This window comes from Centroberyx affinis, unplaced genomic scaffold (assembly GCF_046629955.1).
Source record: "Centroberyx affinis isolate AG114_WGS23_722 - 3 ecotype Tasmania unplaced genomic scaffold, CSIRO-AGI_Caff_v1 ptg002287l_1, whole genome shotgun sequence".
NCBI lineage: Eukaryota > Metazoa > Chordata > Actinopteri > Beryciformes > Berycidae > Centroberyx > Centroberyx affinis.
In genome coordinates this window covers 10,509-24,707 of record NW_027280563.1, presented here as the reverse complement: position 1 = coordinate 24,707, position 14,199 = coordinate 10,509, and the positions used below count along the sequence as shown (strand labels likewise).

General features: G+C 43.1%; 1 protein-coding gene across 1 annotated transcript in view; it reads left to right on the top strand.

The window, feature by feature from the left end:
• Positions 1-12,789, top strand: part of LOC139655497 (ankyrin repeat and sterile alpha motif domain-containing protein 1B-like) — a gene marked incomplete at its 3' end in the record, with an annotated part of 53,974 nt that extends 41,185 nt beyond the window's left edge. Inside the window, exon 10 of the mRNA XM_071532932.1 lies at positions 12,633-12,789. Within this exon, the coding sequence (XP_071389033.1) occupies positions 12,633-12,789 (157 nt within the window). The remainder of the gene's footprint in view (positions 1-12,632) is intronic.
• Positions 12,790-14,199: the final 1,410 nt, after the last annotated feature.

Sequence of the window (14,199 nt, the reverse complement as noted above, 5' to 3'; positions counted from 1 at the left end):
ATCAAATTCTGGTGTCCAGAAATCCAAACTGTCCCCTAAACAGCGGTGAGTGCTCCGTCTAGAGAAAGCTGGACTTACCAACGTTAGATCTTGTCCTCTCTCATCCCTTTGGTATCGTTGGTATAAAGCATCACAGACCGGCCGGGTTGTGTGTTTACTGACCTCACATTACATGATTTCTATTACCTCTTCCGCTATTCTGGAGCCGCCAACTAGCGCAGCTTTTACCGATCCGTTGAGAAAAAGTAAGTTGATCCGAATCCTCCCCGACTTTCTAGTATTCCTGCTTCATTATGGCAGCTGTAGCCTCTTCCCTCCTCCCTCCCTCTCTCCCTCCTTCATTCCTTCCTTCCTTCCTTCCCTCCTTCCTCCAACCCCCCCTCCCCATTCCTCCATGGTGTGTATATAAGTGTGGTTAAGTGTGTGCAGATGAGAGTGTTTAGCGTTGGGACGGGGCCTGGCTCAAACAGCAGGACACCTGACATTTACAACACAACACACACTCTGTCTTGTCTGCTGGCCGCCTGCCTGACTGACTGGCACGCTGCCTAGAGAGGATCGCACCTGGATGTGTGTGTGTGTGTATGTGTGTGTGTGTGTGTGTGTGAGTATTAATGTGTTGTGTGCGTGGAAAGAATAGCACCTCTGTGTTTGTTAGTGTGGGTGCGCTTGTGTGCAGGAGTGTGTGTGTGTGAGCAAGTGGGTATATGTGTTAGGTGGCATCGTCTTGTGTGTGTGTGTGTGTGTGTGTGTGTTGAGTGGCATCATCTTGGGTTTGTGTGGGTGGGTTTGTGTGTGTTTGTGTGTTTCTTAAGTGATAGAGAGGAAGGAAGGAAGGGAGTCCGAGAGGAAAAAGAAATGGAGTTGTTATTGCATAATTAAATTTAACACAGTGCAAAATTGGCCTGTGTAATTATGAATAAGGTGATTTAACATGAAGAGAGAGGAGGACCGACGGGCTGAGCCACTCCGCTGAAAAGTTTCCCTGCTGCTGTCGCTCCCATCGTGTCGGTCTCAACCCCTCGCTCTCATCAACCCACATGAGATTCGCCTCATTTTCTCAGCCTAATTCCTCCTCACCTACTTTTTCTCCCATCCCTCTCTATCCATCTTCATTCTCTCTCTCTCTCTCTGTGTGTCTGACTACTTCGTCCCTCACTATTCATCTCAATAGGAGTGTGTTAAGCTTCGTATCGATCGTCTGAGCGGCGAGTTTCCCTTGACGTCCAGCTGTCACTCAGACTCAGTGAAAGAATTGGACTAGTCTAGCATGTCATGGCTCCTGGGGTCTCATATAATTAAACACTGTGTGTATGCAAAATACTTTCTATCACAATCCATCATGTGCGTTGTTTTTCATCATATTATTTGAAATGATCTTAGAATGGATTCAAGTCTATGTTATTTTTTTCGTAAATGAGGAACAGTGTTTCTGTAGTTGTTTTGTAAGTGTGTGTGTATGTACGGCCACGTGTGTGAGCATGTGTGCATGTATGAATAATATCATCATTAGCTTGTTGGTGATCGTGTGTGTGTGTGTGTGTGTGTGTGTGTACACGTTCTAGGGGTGGCACCTCGTAACAGATTAGCCATAGCCAGACTTGAGGCACCCGCAAGATATAGAGAGAGCCCGCTCTGTTCCAAACCAGATAATCTAGCATGTCATTACTAAGTCTGTCACATTTGCTGTTTGATATGTGTGTGTGTGCGCGTATGTGTGTGTGTGTGTGCGCGTGCATGCGTGCCTGCGTAAGGAAAGTTCCCCTGTTGTGGATTTTCGTCACAAGCGACAACACGGGTTTCCTCCCACCACCGCCATGTGAACGCCGACTGACGCCAAAGTATGTGGAGGAAGAGGTTTCCACTGCAGTGAAGACTTTGAAGCAGTGAAGAAGTTCAGACCTCTGAAACAGAGATGTAGAGAGAGAGAAAGAGAGAGAGAAAGAGAGAGAGAAGGAATGCAAGAAAAACATGCAGATAGAGAGAGGTTGGCATGGTTGCCAGGCAACGCAGAAATTCATAACATGTCAGGCGTGGGATGTCCGCCATTGACAAATCTCAGCCACCATCAGCACAGGTGCGTCAGAGCACTGCGCACACATGTGCGCACACACACACACACACACACACACACACACACACACACACACCAGAGTGTCCCCAACTGTGTTTTCTTGCCGCATTTCGCTCATTTTGCTACCACTGGTTCTTCCTCCATATTTTTTCTGTCTCCTTCTCGCACTGTCATATACACTTACTCAGACTTCCCCATTAGCTTTCTCCTGTTCTCTCTCTCTCTCTCTCTCTCTCTCTCTCTCTCTCTCTCTCTCTCTCTCTCTCTCTCTCTCTCTCTCTCTCTGTATATAGAGTCAGTAGTTTTTAATGGCTCTATCCCCTGTAGACTCTACAGCTATAGACTATCTTTCTGTCAACCTGACCTTCACACACACACACACACACACACACACACACACACACACACCTAGTCACTGTCAAATACTTTGTACCGAATAGAGTGGCACACACACACTGCCCTTGAGTACATGGGAATTCGCTGTATGGCTGTGTGTGTGTGTGTGTGTGTGTGTGTGTGTGTGTGTGTGCGTGACTGTCCCTGAGGTAAACAGGAAAGGGAGAAAAGATAGCAGAAAGAGGGATACGAGCTCCAATAGAGAGAGAGACTACAGAGGTGAATAGGTGGGATCTACAGCACTGGTACAGAACACAACTCAAGCAAGGCATTCAACTCCCAGAATGCTTCAGGGGAGTTACTCACTGGTCAGATGTGTGAATGTGTGTGTGTCTCCAAGCCAAGCAAATCACACACACACACAGGTGACAGAGAGAGATAAGGGGAACATTTCTTTTGCGTGTTTGCGTATGCATAAATGACGGTGTAATTAGGTTTTTCTGTTCCTAATATTTAAACAGGACAAATAAGATTAGCGATTTCCACAGTTCGTATTTATAGAAAATGTATTGTGTGTGTGTGTGTGTGTGCAGGCGCATCTGTTAGTGTGTGTTCGTCCGTACGTCAGAACATCTAGATGAATTTGTGCACACTCCTCGATAATCCGTACACAGCGGAGTCCTGAAATTTAAATTTAAATGTGTTGAGTTAATCTTCATATGCAGCGCTGTATTGTGGCTCCCGAGGACTTGTAAATATATAGTTAGCACACGATTGCTATTCCACACAGCATTTCTCCTCCTGGCGGCTAGCTTAGGTGATGAACTTTGTGCAGAATTATTGAAGCAGTAGGGTGAGGGAGAGCATAGGGAGAGAGAATTTCCCTACAAGGATCAATAAAGTTTTGCATATATTTGTCTATGGATCCGTCCATTTGTTTGTTTGTTTGTTTATTTGTTTGTCTGTCCGTCACACATGATATCTTAGACGCCACTGATTGGATTTTGACATAACTTGCAGGAATGATGCATCTCACCACTGTGTTCCACTAGTTTCAAAATGACACTGATTGACCCGAGGGGGGCGCTACAATTACATGTCAAAACAAGGTGAAATATTTGTTACTTAAACTTATATTGTTACCCCCCCAGAAGGGGGATTGCGTCATTTTGGGGGGAGAGACGTGTTTACTGTTGCCTTGTTATTTATTGCAAATATACAGTATATTCTTATATATTGTCATATTTCATATCATAATTATTTTCAAATTTTCCATTAATGTTTTTTGTTTATCTCAGTAAGTTCTACTGCTGTTCTCTTGTGTGTATATATATTTCTGGCTGTAATTTTCTGATCTCAGACACCACTAACAGGATTTTAATGAAACTTGGAGAAATTATCTTAAATCTCACCAAAGCACTCTAGCAGTTTCAAAATTACACTAATTTGTTATGTGATTGGCCCAGTGGTGGACTAATCATTCATGGGTGGTGTTTACTGCTGATTTTATTTTTTCATTCATATTCTAGTGTTGTATTTGCCACTTGCGTTACCTTTAATACCGTTATTTACTCAATTCTCATTTATACCCTGTATACTTATTTGCTGTATCATATTATTTGCTGCTGAAACAACCCAGTTTCTCTACGGGGATCATTCAAGTTTCATTTAATCTAATCTAATGATTATTATATACAGCAGATGAGCAATTGACTGTCAAGACCACATGTGGAAACCTCAGCAGCTCTAAACTGAGACATCTTGGGAGATCACAGCCAGTTCCTGACTCCATCGGAGCTGCTGTGTTTCCAAACTGCAGCTGAATGCCAGGGGCCTTGTTGCTGTTCAGACTTATGTCGTGTGTGGCTGTTCAATGGTGCTTAGTGGATTTCTCAAGGGAACGAAGTTGTGATGGATTATTCAGGGCCTAATCTTCCACTTCCTCCTCCTCTTCCCTCTCTCCTCTCTTCCCTCCCCTCATTTCTTCCTTCGCTCTTTACCTCTCTTTCTCTCTTCTTCACTTACAGTCTGTTTGCATCTCTCTCCGTCTCTCTGGTGTGATTGAACATCTCTAAGGGATTTTATCCCTTTACAGATGATAGGGGATGAGGAATGCACCTTAACTAACCCACTTAAGCACTATTGAAACTGGATTATTTTTACTGGGAGAGGTCCTGTAATGTAATATTTATGGGCGCTATGTGTGTAATGCCAGACAATCATTCATACAGGATAAAGGGTCTCTGTGATTTTCCTCTAATTACTGCTTGTATGTAAAGTTCTCAAATATAAAATGTCATGATCTAGACTTCTGCTCTTGCTGGACGGACAAATCTTATTATATCTTATTATAAAACATTCTTAGTTGTTACATGAAACTGGATTTTTCCGGACTTTAAAAAATTATGTATATGGCAGATGCGTAATGGATTAAAATCACGGATGCCGTTTGTCATAATTACAATTACAGGCCCTACCTCAGTCAAAATAATCGCGTCCAAAAGGGCTTTTCGGAGCCCCAACATGCGATATATTTCACCCCCCCCCCCCTAAAACACCCCCCATCAAAACAAGGGCAGATCAGCTGTCATGCTATCCTGCTCTCTCATCATTAAGGTGTGTGTGTGTGTGTGTGTGTGTGTGTGTTCAGGATTGCTCCAAAACCAACGAGGGGACCAGTACTCGTCCTTAAAAGCATTGCCGTGCATCATGATAGAGACATAAAAGGCGGGGTACTTATGAAAATACAATCTAATGGTCTCATAAATGGGAACTCCTGTCATCTTGAGTGCTCCCCTCCACCTCCTCTGAGAGGTTCGGGTGAATTACGGGGTACACGAGGAACAGGGAGCGCTACTTCATCAAAACAGATGAGTCACTGAGCGCGCTCTTAACCAGCTCCATAGACTGTCTGATACTGCCGGCTTGTGCCGGAGCGAGTGGGATCTAACCTTTTAAGTCTTTAGCTGGCTTTTCTCTTGACATGTAAATTGACGTGCTGTTCGATGAAAATCTTATGATACCAATTTTGTTGTTTTTCAAATCCTTGGTGAGCCGTAGTGTGCTGTGTTAGTCTCAAGGCCTATGAAAGTCATTGTACAAACTCACTGTAAAAGCCTGTTGAGTGGGTATCAATCTGACATGACAATTTTTCAAGAATACAGAAATTTAATCTGATGCCATCAGAATGTAAACTAGTCAACCAAAATCAAATTTCATTTATTGTGAAAGGCATACTGAGATACTGAGCAGGATTTCCCCCTTGAAATAGCATCAACTCATCCAGCTTGCCTTCTGCCTGCATTTTCTCATTTCTGAATGTTCGGGACATTTCTGGGCATTTCTGCAACCAAAACCACTGCTAAGTTGTTTTATATCTAAAAGCCACGCTGGCTACAGTAGCGGTCCCGATCTCTAAAACTGGTAACTAGCTGGCAGCTAGCTACCGTTAGCCTAGCTTTGTTGTAGTAGAAAAGCTGATAGCTAAGCTAACCAGCACCTACCTGTCCAACAGAAAACAGGCTGACGCCGCGTCACTCTTCATCCCCAGTGGGTGAAAGCCAACAGATTCACTCTCGTTTTAGACCGAGCCGTGTCTGCTTGGCGTTTTGCCTCGCTGTACTTTTTTACTGGTTTTTTACCGTTCTGACAACCGCAAGGAGGAAGGGTCAACTTTGAAAGTTGTGTTTACAAGCCACAAGCAGCAAAATCCTACTGAATATGCCTTTAAATACTTACACTACCTGTCAAATGTTTGGACACACCTGTTTTTCATTATCTTAAAGCCATTTTGATCTAAAGGCTTATGCTTAAATGCTTGAAATCTTTTTTAATTTTTTTTTTAAGTTGATGCCTATGTATGATCTATGATGATCTATGTCTTTCCAAAGCCTTTGCCTTTCCATCAAGGCTAATCTATAAAGAATCTTAAATATAAGAAATGTGTGTGTCCAAACTTTTGACTGGTAGAGTAGGTGTATATTATGACATGGACAGTTAGCTAGCAAGGTGACAAAGTCATTTTTCATTTCACTGTGACTTTAAACATAGTGAAATCTCTGTGGTGGTCACACAGGATTGGCTCTGGCTGTGTCTCTGTGTCTGTGGGATTAAGCGTGGAGCCAGGGGAAACCTCAGTTTGAGCTGGGCTCAATAGAGGAGCCATCATGGGGAATGTGAGGGTGTTATTTTCTGAGGAGTGCTGATTTCTGTGGGATTAGCCAGCCGTGGAGGGAAATCCAATTCTGCAAGGCAATCTCTGCTCACTGCTCTGACCAACCTGCATATCTCTCTCTCTCTCTCTCTCTCTCTCTCTCTCTCTCTCTCTCTCTCTCTCTCTCTCTCTCTCTCTCTCTCTCTCTCTCTCTCTCTCGCTCTCGCTCTCGCTCTCTCTCTCTCACTTGGCTCCACTCGTGTTTTCAATGTTGGCTCTTGGGTTGGCTCTCGCTCTTACTCTCTCTCTCTCTCTCTCTCTCTCTCTCTCTATCTCTCTCTTTCTGTCCTCCTCCTGCTTTCTTTTCCCTCTGTGACTCTCAAGCGGATTGACCAACTGCTTTCTCTCTTTTTTCTCATCTTTTTTTCTATCGCTAATCTCTTCATCTCTCCCATTCTCCAACAAGTTAACTACTCTGGGAGAGAGGTGGGCTTTCTTTGCTGTCTCTCTTTTTTTAAAACCTACCATCTCTTTCTTTCCATTACTCTTTTCTGCAGCGTATCTCTCAAGGCCTAAGAGGGTCCATTGTCCTCTGTGGTGTCCAGCCCTCCCTGCTGTCTCTAATCAAATAGCTTCCATGAGGAAATGCCAGCAAATTATAGCCTCTATTCATATCTGATGGCCTATGAACTCTCTGTACAGTGTGTTGAGCAACAGGAGTGCAGGCAGTGAAGTGGAATTTACAGTATAGGGTTAACAGGGAGAGAGAGAGAGAGATTGGAGTCACAGGTTTTAGGACTGCAAGATAGGAGTTCCTGGGACGTGACCAAAGTAACAGCACATTTCCTATTTGGGTTATCAGCTCTGCACACACACACACACACACACACATACACACACACACACACACACGCAATGTGGTACAAGCAGACACCTACGCACAAACAGGGAAATACTTACACCTAGTTGCACACATACATACACTCACTTATGCATGCACTCATACATATGTGTACACACATTGAAACACATCCACCTAAGCTCTCACATGATCACACACACACACACACACACACACATAATATAAGGAGACACTCACACAAACACATACTGCACTGCATAAACACATAGATATAAGCACCCACAATCGCATACATGCATACACTCACACATGCAGGCACCCATGCATATGCATACGTGTGCGCACACACACATACACACATACACTCACACACACTCAGACGTTTAATCTGGCCCTTGCAGTTGGACGGGAGCTGCATACGACCTGCTAATTAGTGGCCAGAGGAGGAGGCCTCTGTTTGTCTGCTCTCTTCCTGTAACCCAGACACAAGTTCCTCTGTGTCCTATCTCTGCCCTGATAGAGAGGGAGAGAGAGAGAGAGGGAGAGAGGGAGAGAGGGAGGGGTGGAAATGAATGAAGACAGAGTGTGTGAGTGTGTGTTTGTTTGTTGGAGCGCCCGCTCACATTGCACCGCGAGAAGCCTTTTCTCCCACTTTTGGAGCCTCCTGACCCCCTGAGCAGGACGAGCGGCGAGGAAACGTCAACAAAATAGCAGGTAGCTAAACTGTCATCCCGCCGCCGGATTCATTTCATCTGCAGCCTCGGTGGCTCCCGGCCTTCGCTGTGCCGCGCAGACTCAAGCGTGAGGGATTTTCCTTTCAGTTTCTCTCTTGCCGAACTGCGAGATCGAGCGCAAAGTAGTTTTCCCGCCGGCGAGGGAATTGCTCAAGCTTTGAGCTTAAAAGCTTTCTATTGGAGTCATCGCTGTCTTCGATGTGGGTGAACTGGAGAGTTTCCTATTCCTATCTTGCTGTATCTTGTGTGCATATAAACACTGTTTGTGTGTGTGTGTGTGTGTGTGTGTGTGTGAATGTGTGTGTGTGAGGAAATCCCTGCTTCTAACTCACTGCACTCCCACTTCCTCTGCTTCCCTTCCTTAGAACAAGTTCATTTCTCTCTTCCCGCTCTCTGTCTCTCTTGTGCTCGTGTCCTTGGGATTTGGCGAAATTGACACTAAAACTCCAAAGTAAGTTTGAGTTGGATCCCGGCTTCCTTTTCTCCTCTTTTTCCCTTTTTCTCTCTCCGTCTTCCTCTCTCCCAGGCGATTGTTTTGTTACTTCTGTCAGATTTGGCCTCCCTCTTTCACTTTCTTCCTAAGCCAGCGGGGTGGAAGCCGGAGATTTAGTCTAACAGGAGTGACGAGAGATGATGTAGAAGGGAGATGTGAGAGGTAGAATAGTGAAGGAGGGTAGATTATGAAATCAAACGTTTAAAGAGCAAAAGAGTTAAGTGGAGAGACAAGTGGAGAGAGAATGAGAGATTAATGTGAACTAAAGAGCCGGAAAAAAAGAAGAGGCGACTAAGTTAAGGTGCGTCATGGCCGATTCCTCTTCTTCTCTGTGGATCGCTGTCCACTCAAAGATGACTTCAGTAACTTCTCTCTGACTCATTTCCTGCCTTCTATCTTTCCTCTCCCTTTCCGTCTCTTTTCATCTTGCATCTTTATCGCTCTTTTCCTCTGAGCACTTTTGAAGGTTCTCCTTCCTTAGCTGTTTCTTTCAAGGAACTCTTGTCTGCATGTCTTGTGTTTTTCTTTAATGTGTCTATTAAAAGTGCTATGTGTAGCATTTTTTTTACATCAATATGTCACTGTCAGATTCATTTTGATATCTTGGGTGTAACTACAGTAAACAAATGGATTGATAGCCTCTATCTCAAGCCAGTAATATTGTTTTCAAAAGTAGGACCACATTTGCCGTAAACCCTGTCACTTCCTGTCTCCCCTCCCCCTTCCTGGTGTTGTTTTCTGTTTCGCTTTACTGAAAACGATAACCATGTTGGAAGTGATTTTTTCATATGGGCCTTTCACTCCTTCCACCATCTGCCATTGTGAGAAACTCTGAAAGCTTTAGCTCTGTTTGTGCTGGAACAGCGCCCTCCTCCTGTTTTGTGCCGTAAAGCAACCCAGCGGATTTCCCGCCAAATCTGACCCAATGGTACACAATGTAAAATGACGTGTAGAGGCTGTCTTCTTGGTGATAGTCTTGTTTGTTTACGGTAATTATGGTAGATACGGAAACGTCTCAAAACTAATCCGATGATGATTTATTGGTGATATAATGCTACAGGTATAGCACCTTTAATCTGAACCCTCACAGATTAGTTTTTAACTCTGCTTTCTTTCATCACATTGCGATAGTGATTGCAGCAGTGAACAGAGCAGTGCAGAGCTTTCACATCCCTGAAAGGAACATTCAAGGAGCTCCTTTTGGATCCATCAGAGAGCTGTTAGCCTTTCCTCCAGTTCTGTGAGTGAAATCTGCAGCTAACCAGGCTGTCACGTCCAATCACCGTCAGCCGGCCCCGGCCACCTGCGGAGAGCAGGCATAAAAGACTGACTGGATCTCCATTAGCTGGTAATGGCAGTCTAATTGAGCGCTGATGGATAGAGGAGGGAGGGGAGACGGAGAGGGGGCTCGGGTTTATTGGCCTTTTAATAAAGTACAGTGTGAAATAAGACTCAAATTGAGTACAGAGTGTATGAGTGTGTGTGTGAGAGAGAGAGAAATCATCCAGGGAGTGATCGTTCTATCAGCCAGGATGATTAATCCTTTTTGAGTGCGCTCAGTGTGTGATTGATGGGCTAGTGCAGTCTGGGTAATGTAGTAGGAGAAGATGACAGGAAGAGTAATGGCTGTTGGACAGGCAGAGGAGGGGGCGGAGGGGGAACAGATAGAGTCAGTAGGATTCAGACATAAATAGGGTGCGGGTTAGAGCGCAGGCGTAGCCACACCCACAACTCATCGCCATGGTGACTCTACCGCTGATCCCAACAGGGACGGTACAACCAGGAGCAGGCCGCCAAGTGACACTTCAGTAACGATGATAGAGCGCTGCGTTCTGGGAAAAAGGCAGACGTCCAGAGACTGCGGCGCTGGAAAGAAATGTTTTGTCTCTTGCTGAAATGACGCTCCCCCTGTAACCTTTTCCTCCGCTCCACATCACTCACTCTTGCTTTTCATTCTTTCTGGGTACACACCGGCCTCTGAGATAGGGAACCTTTTGGTTCTGAGCTTGTCTCTCTGAGCCCCGCGAGGCTCAACCTTTTCTCACCAGTGCTGCAATGAAGTGCAATCTGAAACTCTCAAATACACAGAGGCCCAGAGAAATGTACTGTGGTTCCTTCAATGTAGCTCCAGTATTAGACTGAACCGATCACCTCCAAATTCAGTCAATCCCAATTCAGAGTTAATTTCCAAAACACTGTAAATCCATTTTCCATTTGTTTATTTATTATCTCCAAAATATAGAGAATCTAGTTTGTAAGAATGTCATTATCTTTAACTATACCTGCTATCCTTAAAACAATGATTTGTTTTAATTTTGCACTTTCAGTCATTTTGTGTGTGTCACTTTTTTCAAATGGTGGATATCTTTAATCTAAACATGTATTTCAAATGAAAGGAAGTGAAAAGCAATTTCTTATGGCAGCACATCCGCTTGCATGTGCTGCCATAAGATAGGCTTATCAGGACTTTTGACTCTATTGGTGTTTACTTGAAGAGGGGATTTTCTGTCATATTTCTCAGGTTGTTTTGCTCTTGTTTTTTTAATCCACACCATGTGACGAGAGCCTGCGGCAGCTGTACTGTAGCAGGACAGGAGGACGAGTGTTCAGGAAACTCTCAGTACAACTTTGTGCAACAGCAGCCACCTTTATCATCAGTGGCTTGATGATCATAATGTAACATTTTTTGGCAACACTTGACTGCGTCTTTATTCTAGCGCATTGATTAAATCATGAAAAGTATTGCAAGTATGCAGTTTATATTTAATGAAAATTCTGCTAATGAATCACATACTTAAAAGGATGAACAACACAACATACTGTAAGTTCAGGGTTAGGGTTAGTAAGTTTTTTTTTGTGGATACAAACACAGTATTATTTATTTCCATCTGTTAATTCAATGGGCAAGGACATAAGGACATTGTAACATGTTTTTTTTTTCCAAAATAGAAACCTCTTCAGGAATATTACACAAGCTTGTGGTGTTGACGTTTTCTTACACCTTTACCACAGAAAACCACAGAAAACCCTTCAAATAAAAAAAAAAAAATGGACTGCTAATTTTCATTTTCAGCAAGCAAGTCATCACAAGCTTGTCCTCTGACTTGCTAATTTCTTGCCAGTCCCAACACTTTTAGAGCAACTTAAGCTCATTTGGTTGCAATACCAAAACGAACAAAACACAAAAATCCTGACGGAGCCGTCAAGAGGCTCTACAGTGAAATCTCCAAGATCAATGATAAGATATCAAACCAAAGAATGAAACACTCTTTTTCCAACCTTTATTTTCATTGTTTGCTTTGAAGATTGCCCTAAATCTTTTATGATAAACCAAGTGTGCAGAAACAGTTGGGCTTGAACAATGCCCTTGGGGTGAACTGAGAGCTCACTGATCTGAGGTGATCTGAGGTTTTGTTGTTTTCTCTTTGTTTTTAATGATGGTACCACCTGAGGTGAGGGGCACCTCTGCCTCTGGGTAGACACTGCTTTGCCAAACATTTGAAATTCCACATGGAATCATTTCTTTTTCAGCTGTTTTTTTATTTTGTTTATTTATGTGCTCAGTTTTTATTGCTTTTGCGGCTCAGTCCTCCATATTTTTCATAAAATCAAATCAATCGGTGTCTTGTCGAAGTTTGACAGACAGTAAGAGGTCACTTCACTTTGCTTTCTAAACACTGCTGTACTGGTCGACCCACTGGAAAGGATAATGTGAACAGAGAACATCTGGTTCAGTATTGTTACAGTACATTATTTCACTAATGCAATGTGGGTCTGTTTGGTTAGGTGTTCAATTCCCACTAGAGCCATTTGTCTTGAAAAAAAATGCAAAAAAAAGCACTTTGGATAAAAGCGCCCACCAAATTATATGTGCTCCGTTATTGGATAATGTGATAAGTTGAATAAATTCGCCTCACCTTTCACTCTCTCACTCTCTCTTTCTGTCTATCCCTCCATCCCTCTCTCCTCCTCGAACCCAGGACTCGAAGCGTTCGGGGGAGATCGTCACCTCTCCGTCTCTGGATGTTTTCCTGCCAGAGGACGAGGACAACCCTTACGAGTCTGTGACCACCGCCGTCACGCGCAAACCCTGCTCGCTTGACATCAACCACCGGCTCAACGCCTGCCCTCGCAATGGTAGGACGAACATAAAACTCCACGCATGTACTCTGCAATTAACATTTCACCTGCAATTCATGACTCAAAATTCAGATATTCCACCCTCAAAAAGTTACAGTTCTCCCCTATGATAGTCAGTCATTTTAATAATGCTGCATAGTGAGTTTTCCTTTCATATCAGTAGTCATTTAGTCAGTTTAGGTGTTACTTTTTTTCCAAATGGTGCATATCTGATTTTTTTATGATGCTCTTCATATGTTTGCTGTTGTTTGTTTCTCCATAATCTTTTCTCTAAAATCTGTCAGAAGAGTCCCATTCCAAATAGAGATATCTACCATCTGGGTAAAAAATGACACATTCTCTTACACAGTGATTACTGACATCAAAGTAAGAGTGATTTTGGAAAAAAAAAAAAAAAAAAGGTATTAGCTATTTGCATTTCAATGTATTCTACTGTGCAACAAGTATGCGATGTTGCTTTTATTCCCCCCTAAACCACACTTAGTCACACGTGTCAGAAAGGGTACTGCTGTATCCTTCCAAGCCCAATTTAGCCAACTGCTAATAGATTAATGGTGGTTGAGCGGTTTTACAGCATATCAGCAGTGAAAAGAGTAGCAACAAACTTACAGGACTCAACAAGGATGCTTGTGTCACACAAAACTAACAGGCGGTCAGCCAACTGCGGTCGTGCAACTGGGTCAACAGACCATGTCCGACTGACCAAAAGCAAAATTTGAACAAAAAGTTAACAGCCAGCACTAAATGTTTAATTACTGTCTAACCACAGTATTAGATTTGACCCGTCAGTGGCGGGTCGTGACCCTTGCTGACAGCTCTTTCACTCATTGCCCTGTTCGCTACGGGTGTGTGAGAGAAATGGGCTTCCATTCTGTTCAATTATGCATATTAGAAATTATTGACTTGTGAACGTAACAATGGAGAGGTACTTGTTGGAAAATTGGGTACACATGCAAGATTATCCAGAAAGAAAAAATTCCAAGGCACACTCTCTTCCGTACAAAAATTAAAAAGCTTTTATTAATGTAGCTGATGTATGGCAAAAGTTAAAAAACAGTGCGTTTTTTAATTATTGCCATGCATCAGCCACATGAATAAGAATTAGAATTACAAGAATTGGCAACATTAATAATGGCTTTTTAATTTTTGTACGCCTTGGATTTTTTTTCTTTCTGGATAATCTTATAAATTATTGAATTAGGCTGGATGGAAACTATACTTGCTTGAAGTGGAAATGTTTTTTGTTGATGAAGAAATTACGTGATAAATAGAAATGGAAATGTGTTTGTTGAATTAATAATAAATGTAGCAACATTTGTCTGTAAAATATCTGACGATCTCCCAGAGAACTCATCTTTTGCTCAGGCTCCCATGTTGTACTGCCTTTAGTTGGTGCATTAGAATATT